Below are 15,924 nucleotides of genomic sequence, written 5' to 3'. Positions count from 1 at the left end.
ACCGGCAGCACCGACAGGCTGCTGCGACAGCAGCTCGGCCTGGTCCTCGGAAAGAAATGTTAACAAGTCCGCCTCCAGTCCCGTTCCCCCTCTCCTCAACTCCTAGAGAAGTTACTGTGTGCGAGCAAGTGCGGACTCACCAGCCCTTAGCAAATAACTGATTGAGATTTTATTAAAACTTTTTTTTTAAAAATCACTGTCGCCAGAACTCTCCTACATTCAATTCCCTTTTTTTTCCCGAATTTTATTTTGTCTGAAGTCTTTATCTCTTTACTCTCTACTTTTCCTTTCTTTTTACAATCTCTTCCCCTTTCTTACTTAAATGCTATTCTTATACCCAAAACACTTTAATACTGAAGCATTTACTCCCTTTCGTCTCAGGCGCCACAACTGATAGCATCATGATGGCCATAATATTTGCACACAGAAGGCATGTGGAAAGAAAGGAAGTCCTTTTGTGCACAAAGCACTCTTGCCAACGGAAAGCTCTAAGCGTCTAAGCCCTGTAGGTGCAGAGCCTAACAAAAGAACCTGAGAAAATCTGAGAAAGACAAAGTCTCTTACCCCTTCCAGCAGCAAAGAGGTAGATGCAGCAATGCTTTTCACGTAGACTGAAAGTGGGCAAATCCTCATCAACTCCTTTTGTTGGCAGCCCTGTATGCAAAGCACTGGGGTGTTCTCATGGCTGCTACCCGCAGGAGAACAAATCGTCAATAAAAATCAGATTAGTTGGATATACTGGTTAGGCTATACCTGGCTTGCAGAATTGGAGCCTGACACTCATGCTAACCAATTAATGTAGCGTGCATTCCTTACATTTAAAAACCCGGATTTTTGATGCAGCTAAGTGAAACAGTACTGATTTTTGTAAAAAGTATCCCCATAATCCCTAAACTAGGCAGGTTCATCTTTAAGAAGGAGGAATCTAAATTAAACATGGCAAAGTATGGTACATTGTATCAAAAAGACATTTTTATGCTTCTCTATTCAGCTCTTTGCCCTGCAGTGTAAGGACCATTTGTGCGTGAGAAATCCTGTTGATCCTCTTCATCCAAATCCAAAATGTCTGGGACATCATCTGACTCTGAAGACAGGTCTGTAATAGCGAAATCTGGAACCTGTGTAGGAATGAAATTTCAATCAATTCAAAAGTAAAACCAAACAAATTTGTGCAGTACTCCTTTACTGAAGACAGGACACAAAGGTCCTCAGCACCTCTAAAAATCAGATCAAACATCCTAATTACAGAGTGACACAGAGTGATACGCTCAGACACAAAGGAAACAGGAACCATTAAGACAAATCAAATACTACACAAAATGAAAATCGGTTGCGTAGAAGGTCAGATTTTATAGTAGAGATGGAAAAGATCTGAATGTAGTGGACTGAATTTAGTGAAACTAGTGAAAAAAATTAAGAAAGGAGGTTTTCAAACTAATTTTGCCTTTCTTCTTTTCACTGAAGCAATGGACTATACAAAGTAATCTGCCTTGAGGAGATTGATATGGATTGCTGTGTTGCTCTGCCAGCCTACTGCATCAGACCTTTTCTGATGAAACAAATACCTGGAACTGCAATTTCACTTTGGCCTCTGTTTTAACTGCATATATAGTATTCTGTACTGCTAAGCAGCATAGGGTTTCAGGAATTGCCAGAAAGACATTGGTGGATACATGGATGTTAACAGACTTCTAAAAATGTTGGCTAAGACACTTAGGAGCTTAAGTCCCAACCCTTAAGTCCCCTTAGTAGGACTTAGATTACTTAGGCACTTCTGAAATATGGGATAAAATTAAGCAATTTACTTGTAAGTTTTTTGTCCCAAGTGAAAAATACTCACATCTGTAATATGGTTAATGGTTTAGTTTTAATGTTGCTGATGTGACATAATTGGAGCCAGACACAGTATCAGCACATAACTACTGCTGCATTTTGACAGGATCTTGCTTCTGCATGTTCAAAGCAATAGCAGCTTGTAGGCATTTCTGTAACTTAAGCTCAGCACTGATGGAAGAGGCATTTTAATGCATTCCCTAACTGCAATACGCCTTATGACTTACTTTAATGAAAGACAGTAAGCAAGAAAAATCTATGCTTTGCCTAATATGATGACAGGTCAGAAGGGCAGACAATATATCAAATAAAGAGACTACTGCTTCAGCTACCAGGTTGTACACAACACAGAAGCACTGCACAGTATTTTACTGGTCTTACAGAGTAGGTCGTCACTGGGCATCAGGGATCTTTGAAATACTAATTATTTATTAAAATTGATCTTTAGAAGAACTTCAGCAGCATGTGACTAACCAGGCACTGCTGTGAATACCATGAAATGCATGTACCACTTTGGGAACTTAAGTTTGATCAAAATAAGATGAGTAATTTTTGTTTCCCAAAAGATCAAAAGGCACTAGGAATGCAGGAAACACATCTTTCTACCAGCAAGAATTATCTTGCATCTTTCTACTTACGGCAGATTTCCTGAAATTCTCATTACTGCGCTTAGAGAAACCAACAGGCTTCCCCATTATCAGCACAGGATCTTGTATTTCATATTGCAGTACAAATACACGTATCCTAAAACGACTAAGTAGTCCATATGCAGTTTTCAAGAATATACCCAAATGGATAGTTTTATGTATGGACCAGGACACAACCATGTTCACTAAGTAATTTTGTCTATCATACATTTAAGAGGTTTTTATTACTGACATCCATTTTGTTCTTAGTGACAACAGAGTAATTGCTCAAATTTAAGTTTCTGCTTTCTTCATCTCCTTAATGCATGCAGTAGAAGAACCTATTCCTTTAACGTAATAGTAAGATTTTGATAGCCATGAGAGAACTTCAAATTGGAGTGTATCTCTGCATGAGTAAAATGGACTCTTAGATGTCAGTATGACTCACCTCAATTCTGACCTTGCTAAATTATATTAGAATACAACTGCACCAGTCTAACTAAAACAATGCAAAGCACTTGGTGTTATGGGATTGCTTATGTAAAAGATCTTTGCTTCCAGTTGACTGCTTTCTTTCAACTTTCTATCAATTACTGAATAAAAGAGTAAGAACAGATAAAACTCTTCTTCATGCAATTTCTCTGTATGATACAGTAAATCATTTACAAAGACATAATACTTGAATAATCCCTACATAGAACAGTGCAAAAAATACGACGGCATTTTGCTGTCTTCATATATAAATGTTGATGTCAATACTAACAATTTCAATCTGTTTTGGGTTTTTTTGCTAAGTTTTTAGAACTGAGCCACTAGCATTTTGACACAGCGTTCTCATTTTGTGAGCTTTCAGAACAAGCACTTATTTTTAGTCATCAAGAGACTGAATTATGCAAAAGAAATAAAATTGCCATGAACTGGCAATAAACAAATACAAATTCATATAACAAAATATTGTGCATAATACCTCCAGCAAGCTGCTGCATGTAGGACTCTCTGATCATGCAAATTACTAACCAAGCATGCCTAAAAATAAGTTCAGTTCCATTTCATCTTTTTGAGGGTTTAAAAAAGCCTTTTGGTGGTAGTTACTGCTTTCTTTAAATAATGAGAAATAATTCACTGGTTGTTCCCAAATCCTTTCACCTATTTTACTAGCTATAAAACATTACCCTAAGTTGAATCCTGGAAAAGATTACTGCAAAAATATTAATCTTGAAGAACAGAAGACATTTCCAAAGCTTTGCACCTTTCTTTAGAGGCAAACTAACTACAACTCCAGGCCTTATACAAATCTTGTAATTTGGCTTTGACCAATGCTATAAATATGTTAGCTCCACACGGTATACAAGTTTTGCAATTTACAAATGCTTATTTTGAAAGCTTTTCTAAAAAACAATTATCAGCAATTACAGAATAATAGTTCTCTGTTAAATGCACCAGGGAAGAGGAAATGTCAATTAGCATGAACAATTTTTGAGTGATTGCTAGATGAGAAAAAGTAATTTTCTGAATTCTAAATAAACCCTAAATAACCTTACAACTGATAATGATCTTATTATCAGGTTAGCATTCTAAACTTTACCATCCCAAGTTTTGTGTGACTAGAAGCCTTTGACATTCTTCCATTTAATCTAGTTTACCTGCCTTGTTGAAAATAGTTGAATCTACTTCTTATAACTTTCAACACATCTGGTCTTACCTTTTTTAAAAGGTTCCAGAGAAACCTCACAGTTTTCTAGTTCAAGCTATATCCTCAAACATGATTTTGGACTAAGAGGAAGCAAGCTTCTGTGCAGTGCAGCTGAGCTGTTTAATACACACAGTTAAAGAGAAACAGCTAAGATGGCAGTATCTCAGCTTTCCCTTCATTTGTGAGGAAGCAACTCAACTTCAGTCAAAAACAGTGGCAAAAAGACAAGACTTCAGAAGGCATCATTCTTGCCTCCAGTGGACACATTAAGAATCCCTCTCTCTAGCTGCACAAGAGAAAGATTCTAAGTTCTGTCTGCAGAGCTGCAGTTAGACTGGAGTGTGGAATATACTATGCTAAATTATCTCCAATAAGATACCCATGCAAGTGCAGTTGCAAATCAGTTTAAACATTCAATGCTCTCCTTATTAGCAGAATCTAATAATCTTAATCACAGAACTTTATTATTTAAAAAAAATCAGTAACATACCAATTTGCTACTACTCAGCCATCTCTTCCAGTAGGGAAGAGTTCCTAATTCTGATGAGGGGGGTGAGGGGGTTGTGTGTGCGTGGATAGAAACTTGAAATCATTTGGGAGGTGGGCAGCATTCAACCAAACAAGCACCAACCAAATGTGACACAGGAGCCCAACCATTAGGTACGCATTTAACCTGGTCTTGCTCTGTTTGCAGCCTCCAGTTGTAGGTCAGCTGCCATGAAGAGAAGCCACCCAACAGCGCCTGGTAATCAAGAAGTGCTTTGGAGGTCTAGGCTGGTAACAAGTTTTTCTTGCTTTCCACTTCATCTGCTTGCTCAGATTTAGTAAAGTTGGACAGTCATGCAAGAATACAAACCAGTAACACAAGACAGAACATACACAATGTACTGCTCCTGCACTAATGCTAGATGATGCTGTTTATTTCTCAGTCCTTAAAGGACATTGAAAAGTTTGAATATTTTATTTGATTGATCACATCAGGATGAAGTCCCAGAGCAACTAGACTCTAAAACACACATAGAAGAATGGGAATTCCCCTCTTTGAACAGCTCACTGCTCCCACCACTAATTAGTTCCATTAGTTTCTGAGCAATCTACAATAGTGGATGCACTCTACAAGTATTATTGCAAATTGAGATAAAAAGGATATTCTTGCTGGATCTATGCAATAGTAAAATAAACTTAAATTAATTCCTGAAAGCGCTATATCTCCAGAAGTATTAACTCAGGCCCTAGCTGGAAAGGAGTCTCACCATCTCATGTTTATTTCATGTTAAACACCGCCCTAATATAAAGTGAGTGTTAAAAGCTGTAAGCTACAGAATCTTTAGCTGCAATCCTGTTTTGCTACAGTTTCATTTAATACTGTGCTTAAAACAGTCTTCCTCACACTTCTAGGCCAACCCCGATCTAACAGCTAACCCTCTCACTTTAAACGGCTGGACAACATAATCTGCTTTAGTGCCTACATCAAACCAGGTGGAGGTATTTGTTCCACGTAGTGATGTGTGACTATGTGGTAAGTTTTCTCTGAACTGTGTTTTTGCCTCACTATTTGGTGATTTCTTTGAAAATGGTGAGTGGCATTGCTACACTAGATGATTGCGACCCACAGTTGTATAGGGCATGCATCAGGAAAAAAGATACAACTTACCTGGACAGCCCTAACCCAAGAAAGCTTACTTTTTAGTAACTACTTCTCTTCAAGTGGAGGGGTTCACAGGACTTACTGAGAACAATTCCACTGAAGTAATTGAGCTTTAACATACATTTGTCACTCAAGATCAAGAGGAAAATAAAGTTAAGTTAAAAATGGTGATGCAGCTGAGAAGTAAACACTGTTTATAGGGAGTCAGAAGACAAAGCAGGTAGACGGCCAAGTCAAGCACATACAACACCTACTGTGAAGGGGCAAGAGGGCTCTTTTGTCCATATCCATCTTTCAAGATCTTTTCAATATTAGAACACCCAGCAGCTCACGGCTTAGATTATCTTTAAAGGTGACAATAGTATGGATCAGCAAAAGCAGCAGTAAAGCTAAGACTCAATTAGACTAATACACAGAAATTCAAAAGGAAGGAAAAGCTGCAGCAGTATCTTATCTATCCATCAATACATACGCAAACATTTTCAATGCACATCTACATCATTTGCATGTCAAACTTGCCTTCTGCTGGACCCAGTTTGAGAGAGTCACAGAAGAGCAAGTTAGATTGTTTTAAAACAAAGGAGACAGGCTTTGGCTACTAAAGCATTTATTACTAACATACAAAAACGAGTTACAAAACGATGGCTACAAAAACACACACACACACAACAGCAGGCACCTGGATACAAACAGCATGAATCTTGCGTTTATACTGCATATTAAAAAATGTATTGATAATTATTTGGTCAATCACTGGAACAATGTTCATGGAGCATCTAAATGATGCTCCTAATCATTTAATTTAGTTTCTCGGTAGTCCTGCAAAGAGCAGGAGTCAAACTTGATGATGCTTATGGGTCCATTCCAGCTTGAGATATTCTATAATTCTGGGGTCAAGCTACTGTGTTATACAATAATTAAATTTGTACAGTTAATGTTAATATTGTCACAGCATTTTACTCCAGCTGACTCACTCAGAAACCCCACTTTCAGCTTTGGCATTCTGCACTCACAGAACTTTTGTCAGGAATGATGTAGCAATAGAATCTGAAATAGTCAGATGCATATTTATCAAATGTGTGATCTGCAGTAAGCATAGCATTTAAGTGTACATAGCTAGAATGTAGAGCTGTTAAATGCATTTCACGGTATGTAAGGCTTTTTTATCATTCTGGTAGAGATTAAGCAACAAATCAAAGGCTTTCAGCTATGGTGGGCTACATTTGGACTAATGGTATTAATACCACTGAAGCACGATGAGGTGCTTGATAGACTAACAGGGCATCTTGACAACTGTCACCTGCCAATACTTAGGCACTTGAATCTCGTTTGAATTTTTAAGAGTGGCTTAACTACACAGGACAATACAGCTCTTGTGTAAGTGTCCCAGCCTCTAGATTCCCCTATTCCTGTATTTATGAATTGTTCACCAAAAAATGGTGAAAATGCATTTTTTTGACAGCTACTCTTAATAAGGCCACTCATTTGGTCAGTCAGCAGAGTACATGTGTGCTATGCCGCTTGTTCAGTAGTGTGTTCAGGCTGTTTGTCTTTCTGGCTGGAACTTTCCTCCCCTTCACCTTTGCTTTCAGCATGCTGAATGCCAGGCAGTTGTGGGTAAAAGGGACCTACCAGCCAGTTGAGCGGTGTGTTGTTAACAAGATAATCCATCATATCATCCAGAGACTCCTTCATTTTCTTCAGCTGTCCTTTGCTAGCTGCAATAAAGCTGTCTGATAATTCTTGGAAAGAGGATGCTGACCGAAAGCTCTGGTAGACATCACCTGCCATTGACCCAACACTGTAAACCTGATCCTGTACATTCTGTGGCAGCCCCTGTAGGCTTGAGACCAGTGTGAGGCAGGTGGTCTGAAGCTGCTGAGTGAGGGTCCGTGCAATAGCTAGAGTTCTTGACTCAATGTGCTAGAAAGAACAAGACCAACAGCACATTAGTGTCTTTTCATGACTGTAGCAGCTTTATGTTGTTCAAGATACATACAGAAGCAAAGTAAATGGGATGTATGTGAAATAAAGCTATAGCAGATAAAAAACCAGGTTTTAAGTCTGAAGCATCAAAGACTTAGAAGTACTTGGCATTTCTTCAACACTCAAGTACTTAGTGAAAAGAAACTGATAGCTTCTAGCCAGCAACAGTCAAGCAGATGTTTGTTTCAACTCTGGATAACAAGTCACACAAGGTAAGTACGTTCTAATCAATGAACTATCCCTGAAAGGAATGTGTAGGACTCAGTGAGTCTGTGCCTAAGACAGCTGACAAATCATTATTTTTGGTCTAGACACATCACATAAATGGTTTCTAGCTAACCTACATACAGATATCCCAACGTGGGTGCACATGCTAAACAGGATGAGCATTCTCAAGAGAGGAGAATGAACCCAAGTGTTTGCAGCAAGTAGACTCATTTTAAGAGTTCAGGTCCCCTAGCTCTCAGAAGTCAGCTGTCCTTTGCTTCAGCATGCAGCCTCTCTCTTGCACAGTTTAGGGACTGTTAGTTTGCCATTACCTTGATGGGATACAATACATTTATTTCTGGTGTACATTTACATCTATTTACCTCAGCACTATGCAGATCATCACCATCATTTTGGCCTGTATTTTTCTTCCATTCTACCCAGGATTGATAAAGCTTTTCCTGAGCACCAAGAAGTTTCTTATTGGCACTATTCACGTTCTTTCTGGCATACTCGATCTGAAATACAGCCAAATAAGGAAGTAGAGCCAAAAGTCCAAACAGTTCCTTTAGGGCTTCTTGACCTTGACTGTTTTGTAACCTCCTTTTAAAATACTTCAGAAATTCAGTATAAACAACCTTGGGGAGTATAAGAGTGTGTTTAGTCTCATCAAAGAATTGAAAACTGAAAGTAGTTTTAAGATGCTGTGTAGTGTTCCCCTCTGCCTTCCCCATTCCCCACTGGCATCCTACAGGAGGAACTGAAAGTGTATAGAAGGCCATGACTCTATGTGCAGTTTGTCATGTACATAAAGGTATTTGCTGGAATAAGACTACTGAAGTACTAGAAATACTCAGAGATAGAAGCAGCAACAGAATAAGTCCCAAAAGAATTTAAAATTTTACTAATAAAAAGGATTTAAAGAGCTGATGTGTTTCTAAATTGCATTACTTTCTTCACTGAATGAAGTATGTGTCAAAACCAGCACTACAAAACAGGCATAAATTTAAACACATCACTTGTGTTTCTGCAGTGCTTGCAGCTACAAGCAATTACTCATTAGTTCACAGCTTAGCCTGATTTAGAGCTCTCCTGAATGGTGATAGAAATTGCTTTATGGCAAATTCTTTGTATTTAATGTAATAATGTATTCATAGATTTAGTCAGAGAGCAATCCCAGTTTTCCTGTGACTCTTACGGCTGTTTTCTTCACTCTAAACCAAGGCCAGCGTATGGTTTTTATATATCAAGTGAAAGTTTAGACTTACCAGACTAACAGTGTAGTGGAGCTGAGAGATTGTCTCCTGGCTTTTCTGTTTAGCATCTCTAACTTTGTTTAAGGCTTGCTGGTAGGCACGTGTGCGGACCTTTGAAGACAGGGATCCTAATCTAACATAGTAGCTTGGCTTTTGGACTCCAATTTCAAAGCCTTCAACATTTGCAGCTTCTTTCTCTAGGTATGTAGAAAGGAAGCAAATTGATTAGTGGAGGAAAACTTAAGAGGTCTGAGACAATTTTATCTGCCTAGTTACAGCCGAATACAGGGCTTGTTGAGTAGTCCTTGAGTACCATGATTAGGCTGATAGAAATACAGAGAAACCTTACAGAGAAATCCTTATTTTCATTCTGCTTCCTTGTGAAGATACTGCTATTACAATCAGTGTGGCAAAAGACAGTTTGGGAAGCATGTGCCCCCTTCCCCACTATGAGCAAGCAGTAAGAGGATGATTGCTTGCTTCTATCCAATATAAGCATTCCAACAAAATCAAACCTTCAGTGGTCTTACCTAGTTCTGCTTCTGTAAGTGGAAGATACTGGTCTACAAGGGTCTCTGATTTTGTGAGAGCACTGTCCACACCACTGCTCACCATTTGCACCACACGGCTTTGCACACCCAGGACAGTGTTAATGCTGCCATTGACAACTGACTTGGTCATTTCTACGCTGTCTTGCACTGCTTCTTTAGTCTTGCCCACAACTCCAGTGATCGTATGAGCAACAGTTTCCTTGGCACCAGTAACAGTGGTTGTTACAGCTTCTCTGGCTCCAACAACTACATCCTTGGCATTGGCAACAACCTGCCGTAGGACATATGTGGATTTACTAAAAGTATTAACTAGGGAGAGCTACATAATCCAGGAAATATTAAATATATGCTAAAACTTGTACAAGTATTGGTTATGTAGGAGAAAATTTGCCCTAAAAAATATGTACAAGAGAAAAAAAGAACATGACTGCCACACAGCTTTTGAAGTTTTCAAAAAAACTTCAGTGAATGTAATCCAGGCACTTCACACAAGAAAGAGACAAAGACTCAAGTTTTAAAAGACATCTACCAGTGAACTGCACCCATAGAGAAATGCTGTCAAGTGGTGGCTAATTTAAAATCATTAAAAAAAAAAAGTTTCATGGTCTCCTAAAGGCAACAAACAGTTCTACAGATAAATCTTCGATTTTCTCATCACTTCCAAGCTGTGCTTCAGGCACAGCTTTTTGAAATGTGTCTCGCTTGGGTTTTAGTGATAATAGAAAAGAAGGGTTTTTGGTTCTTCTGCTAAGCATACATAAATGGAAAGAACTTACCTTGTCAGTGGGTTGATTCAGTATAGGCAGTCTCTCTTCAATTTTGTCTAGACCTATACAGGCATAGTTGTTGGCAACTACAACTATAAAAGAAATTACATGAGTTGGTTTTAATTATTTTTCACCTAGTAAAACAACTCAAATGGAAAGTTCCTCTTGCAAAAGAACTCATGCAGCACCCTTGAAGTAGCTGCCTCCTCTTCTCAGTGAGATTTGAGTCAGCAAAGCCAAAGAAAAAGGCAGATTTACAGTGCCAGAAAAGAAATCCTCACTTGTAGGCAAAGGAAATTAATTTGATAATTTACAAGCAAGTAGTAGAAGCCAAAACACCTGTCCCTCTGCCATTCTATGAAACCAGGTTTCTGGTTACAACAGCCTTGTGACACAGCTTCCAAATTTAACCAGTTCTCAGTGTAAGAAAGCACAAGAGGAGGTGAAACCAGGTGAAAGGTGAAGAAGGCGTTGAGCAAGAAACTGCGTAATCATCTCACATGTAAAAGTCATCCATCAATTTAGTATTATGAAAGCTGGAATTTGCTTTCACTCTGGATTATTACCTTTTTATTTAAGTCTTATCAATGTGTAATCAGTTACACAACAAGTCAGGCAACAGGTTCAGTCAGCTACGCAAAACAGCATTCAAGACCGGCATGACCATTTTAAACCATAAGTGCATCTGGATGTAAAAAACAATCAGTTGAACTGAAGTTATCAACAGCTTCATCTTTGCCTTACTTTGTGGTTCCAGTTTCTGAATGATAGGCATAGCACTTGTCATGGCTACTGATGTAATCGTCTTCACTCCTTTCTCGGCTATCTCACATACTGACTTCAGATAAGGATAGTTATCCTTTGTGGTGATGTAAGCTGTCGACACCATATCATAGGTGGAGCTCACCAAAGGAAGGTTGGCAACCCTCGATACAATGTTCTGTTTTAAAAGAGAAAGGTGTTAGCTGACTCCTATTTTCTGATCTAGAGAAAGAAATTATGGGAGTAACTCAGACATACCTGCTGTGGATCAATTGCTGCCAATGCCATTTTTTCAGGTCTTGAACCTTACACCAGCCTGTGAAAGAAGCATATATGAGCTATGGCATCATACCTGCTTCATCTAAGCACCAGACTTTGAAACCAACAACCTTCTTGTGATCCATCCCATTTACTGGGATCAGGATGTTCACATTCATGCATACAGAAATTAGATTCTATAGTAACAATTCACAAATCCAAAACTTGGTTTAGGTAATGTAAGTACGGCATATGCACGAAACAGGCTTTAAGGTACAGCAGTTCACTGAAGAATGACCAGGTAGTTGAGTCACTTTTCTCTAGAAGAATTTAGACAGACTTATCTGTTGAGCCGTGACAACAAAAAGCCAGCCTGCAAGTCACTGAAAACCTAGTTTAGAATGCCCAAGTCAGACAAAGAACTCCCCACCAATAGCTTTAATCAGATCAGATCTTCTGGGGAGCCCACCTAAGGCTCACTCTGTTCTGCTTGCTAAGGAGTTAGCACTCCTGTGACATGGAGAGCATTGGATTTCCCTACTGCAGAAAATAAATATCCTTTACGCTAATTTAGACTAAATTATTACACATTTCCCACAGAAACAAACTGCAAACATTGGTCATTCAACAGATCCACAGTACTCAACATGCATTCCAACATGCATTCCCATGGAGAAAATACTAACAGCTATCCCCACAAGAACCCTATAGAAGGGGCAGAGTATTGCAGTACTACATAAGGAGAACACAGTGAGGTACACTGTCATCCTATGTACACATGCAGTATAAACTAAGTCTGCAAAAAGCACTTTTTCCATTAATGACATCATATAATGCTGAAGTTCCAGAAGAATCTGCATGAATGAAGGCAACAAAAAGGTAAACTAAAAGTCCCTCCTCAAAACGATTGTGGTTTACAAGGTTTGCCAGTGGTTTGGGTTGCTAGAGCCAACAGCAGTTTTCTGTCTCATATGTATGACAGCAAAAAAGGAACATGTTAATATTCCATCTGAGGTAAAAGAAAAGTTTTCCCCGTTACATAATGGGCAACGAGGACAAAGGCATCCTGTTAACATTTTGCAGGGATATGTGCACATATTAACATACATATGCCATAAAGTAATGCTGGTAATGAGATTAACCACTGTACGTGGAACACACAAGAAAGACAAGTAACAGACAATGGTTAACAGCGGTAATGAAGTTCTCTTTTAATTTAACAAGAATTTAAATACCTGCAGGAACATGCTATGTTTTTCACGCAGCATTACAAATCAGATCACTAGAACTACAACTGTATTTCACCATGAACTGCAAAGCATGCTACAGAACAGGAGAAGATGCTAACAGCACAGAATCCGGCCTCCAAAGGAAGAAGGGCCGTTACTTTAAGGATTATTCTACATTCATAGTGTGTCTCATAAAATCAATCCACACAGAACATGCATTTGAATTTTAGTCAATAAACCAGTCCAGTTATCCTGCGAAGTTATTCCTGCTCCTAAAGACATGGAAGATAACTAGAATCTTGCACGGTTTCAGACACCCCTCACCACTGAATAGGTGCAGCCCTAGCAAAAGTCAGAGCCATCCTCTGGAGCAGGTGAGTGAGACGTCTGGAATCCAAGGCCAAGCATATTTCAGAGACAGCAAGAGTTTCTGGAGAGGAAAGCACACCGGCTACACCACAAACTTCATTCCTATTCTCCCCCCTCCCTATGGAAAGAAGAGCAAGAAAGCAGCGCGATGAGCCACGCACAACAGCCGCGGCGCCTGCTCTGGCTCGCCGCGGTACCCAAGGCAGGAAAGCGCACCGCTTTCCCAAGTGCCCCCACGGGCCGCTTCCGGGATGGGGTATTACAACGCCGCTCCCGGGGGCAGGCGAGGCTCTCGGGATTTTCTGGTTCCGGGAGAATCTCGGCCAGCGCACCGAAGCACGCTGGCCCGCGGGGCCCGCGGAGCGGGAGCAGCGGGGACGGCCCGGCGGTCAGCACCGCACTCGGAGCCGCGGCCCCGCCCGCTCCGCTCCACCATATTGCGGAGTCAGCGCCGCGGGGCGGGCCGGCGCCCGGCGCTGCCGCGGCCGCCTAGAGCCGCGCCGGAGCACCGGGCAGGCCGTATACTCACCCGAGAGAAAGAACCGGAGCCGCCGCCGACGGGAGCAGGGGCAGGGTCGCGGGCACGGGCGCCGCCGCCGCTGAGTGCGGAGCGCCGGCCTGGCCCCGCTATTTATGGGGCGTCACCGCCGGCGCGCGTCACCGCCGGCGCGGGGCGGGGCCGCACACGCAGTGGCCGCAGCGGCGGTCAGCGGGAGGGCACGGCCCTGTCCGGGGGCGCCTGGCTGGGGGAGCTCGTGTGCGACTGGGCCTGCAGAAGGCCGGGTCACTGAGGCACGGAATATGCTGAGTTGGAAGGGACTGACAGGGGTCATCGAGTCCGGCTAGTGGCCCTGCACAGGGCCGCCCCAAGGGTCACACCGTGTGCCTGAGAGCACTGTCCAAACGTTTCTTGAACTCTGGCCCACTAGTGCTGTGACCACTGCCCTGGGGAGCGGGGAACTTCCCTATTCCCGTGTCCAACCACCCTAGGGGCGAAGAACCTTTTTCTAATATTCAACCTAAACCTCCCCTGACAGCAGAGAAGAATAAGTGGAACAAACCAGAATTTTTTACTTACTTGAACAGATTTATTACACCTCTGCTAGCATGCATACTAAACACTTACATGCACTCTGCTCTTTTCATTACATGGTTGTCATCTGAGAGCTCTTTCTTTGTTTTCCTGGTCATGTGGCTTCTCAAGTGTAAGCGTGCCCATGGCTACCACAAAATCAATTAACACCCTTTGTCATGAGTGTCTCTACTGGGAATTCTAGACTGTTCCAGGGATTTATTTACTAATAATAGCACCATTATTTGTACTACAGAAACACCCAAGACTCTCACAGCCCAGTGACACACTCTGCCAGAATGCAGTAACTTGAGATAGTACCAACCCCGTGACGGTCCTTGGCAGGCTAAGAATGTAGATTGTGGTCATGTTTTCTTCACAACTAGGTGCCCTTCTGTATTTTACAAACTTGGAGGGGCTTATCTGAAATTTTGAAAATCTACAAACATGCCTCTTGAGAACATTGCCTTTGTTACAGGGGCAGGCAGACAGGGAGAAGGGAGGGGGAGGAAGGAGGAGAGGATGATGTTTCATCTTGGGTTGACCAGATTCCTCAAATATCATAAAACAGAGAGAGCAGTGGTGTGGTCCATGTCAAGATTGATGAAGAGGAAGGCAGAAGAGTGTCAAGAAAAGCAGTAGTAACAGATAACACAAAAGGCATGACACACCAGCCTTTCCTAAAGGAGGAAGGCAATAATAATATACCCTACCCTTCTCTTCCATGAGGCAAGGGCAGATATTTAAAGTCATGTAATGCATCTAAGTTTCATTCTTTCAAGAAGTAACTCATAGTAATACATCAGCACATTTGTCCATCCAAGTCCATTTAATTCCATTTTAGAAAATAAGTCCACCTACAGATCCTTCACTGTAGAAAAAAATTTTTAAAGATATGAGTTAATTGATCAGACAATAAACCTATCTATCCTTTGGTGTATCTCTTTTAAACTCATTTTAATATCCTTCATGATACAGAACACCTCAGGTTTCAGCCTCCTATCACTGTAACACAGCTCTGACAGAGATAGCAGCAATAGATAATATGGGTCCTTCAGCTTTTCTTACCATCTTAGTACAGCCAAGTAAAGGAGCTGCTGGAACATCAGTGCCGGGGTCTAGCAGTGCTCAGGAAAGCCAGAGGCATCACTGGGGCATGGGCTGGCAGCCCCGGGAAGCTGAAATGGCAGGATGTGGGATGCTCTAGGGAAGGTTGGGCAGGGACAGTAAGCCCTGTCCATGCCATCAAGGCCCTGACCAACAGTTCCAGCAGGAGACAGGCACTTCCACTTGTCTTGAGACCACGTTATCAGCTGTTCCATAACAAGGTGACAGAAAGACCAAAGGGGAGATCAGTGCTAAGTTTGAAGGGACCTGAGTAGTCTGCTAATATTCCTTTAGGAACAGGTATAGTCTAGTAGGTGGATGTAGGGCTGACTGACAGCTAGAGTGCTAGTGTATTAACCAGATCTGATACAGGGATCTTCACCTGACCTTACAGCTGGTGGATGGAGGGAAATCTTGGGAACTCAAAAAATAGGGGAGTGATAGCCCTTCCCACAGATTGAAGCTACTTTTATCTAAAAGTAGTCATGTTTGCACACTGAGATAGCTAGCCATAGCCTCTTCTCAGTCTTTAGGATGACTGTTCAAACAGTGAAGTGATA

At 41.2% G+C, this 15,924-nt stretch overlaps 1 protein-coding gene across 4 annotated transcripts; it reads right to left on the bottom strand.

Moving 5' to 3' along the window:
* Positions 1–146: 146 nt before the first annotated feature.
* On the bottom strand, positions 147–13,868 carry PLIN2 (perilipin 2). 4 transcript variants are annotated; one of them, XM_038123954.1, is made up of 10 exons: positions 13,715–13,859; positions 13,141–13,246; positions 11,588–11,645; positions 11,312–11,507; positions 10,577–10,659; positions 9,780–10,071; positions 9,262–9,446; positions 8,377–8,511; positions 7,433–7,723; positions 147–1,118 (listed from the first exon to the last, which is right to left on the bottom strand). In XM_038123954.1, exons 3-10 carry the CDS (start codon positions 11,615–11,617, stop codon positions 984–986), a joined length of 1,347 nt encoding a protein of 448 aa, XP_037979882.1. In that variant the 5' UTR covers positions 11,618–11,645; positions 13,141–13,246; positions 13,715–13,859; the 3' UTR covers positions 147–983. The 4 variants fall into 4 exon arrangements, with proteins under 4 accessions (XP_037979882.1, XP_037979880.1, XP_037979881.1 ...); XM_038123952.1 differs by lacking the exon at positions 13,141–13,246 and having other exon boundaries at positions 13,715–13,868; XM_038123953.1 differs by lacking the exon at positions 13,715–13,859 and having other exon boundaries at positions 13,141–13,708.
* Positions 13,869–15,924: the final 2,056 nt, after the last annotated feature.

The sequence above is a fragment of the Motacilla alba genome, chromosome Z (assembly GCF_015832195.1).
Source record: "Motacilla alba alba isolate MOTALB_02 chromosome Z, Motacilla_alba_V1.0_pri, whole genome shotgun sequence".
NCBI lineage: Eukaryota > Metazoa > Chordata > Aves > Passeriformes > Motacillidae > Motacilla > Motacilla alba.
The sequence above is the reverse complement of the archived record's forward strand: the minus strand, read 5'-3'. Positions and strand labels throughout refer to the sequence as shown.

Bases quoted from the DNA above. Each gene is read 5' to 3' on its own strand.
- PLIN2 (XM_038123952.1), bottom strand. From the start codon at position 11,617: ATGGCATTGGCAGCAATTGATCCACAGCAG. The intron at 10,072-10,576 runs GTAAGTTCTTTC...GTCCTACGGCAG, and splicing joins TGAATCAACCCACTGACAAG to GTTGTTGCCAATGCCAAGGA. The intron at 9,447-9,779 runs GTAAGACCACTG...CTACATACCTAG, and splicing joins ACTTACAGAAGCAGAACTAG to AGAAAGAAGCTGCAAATGTT.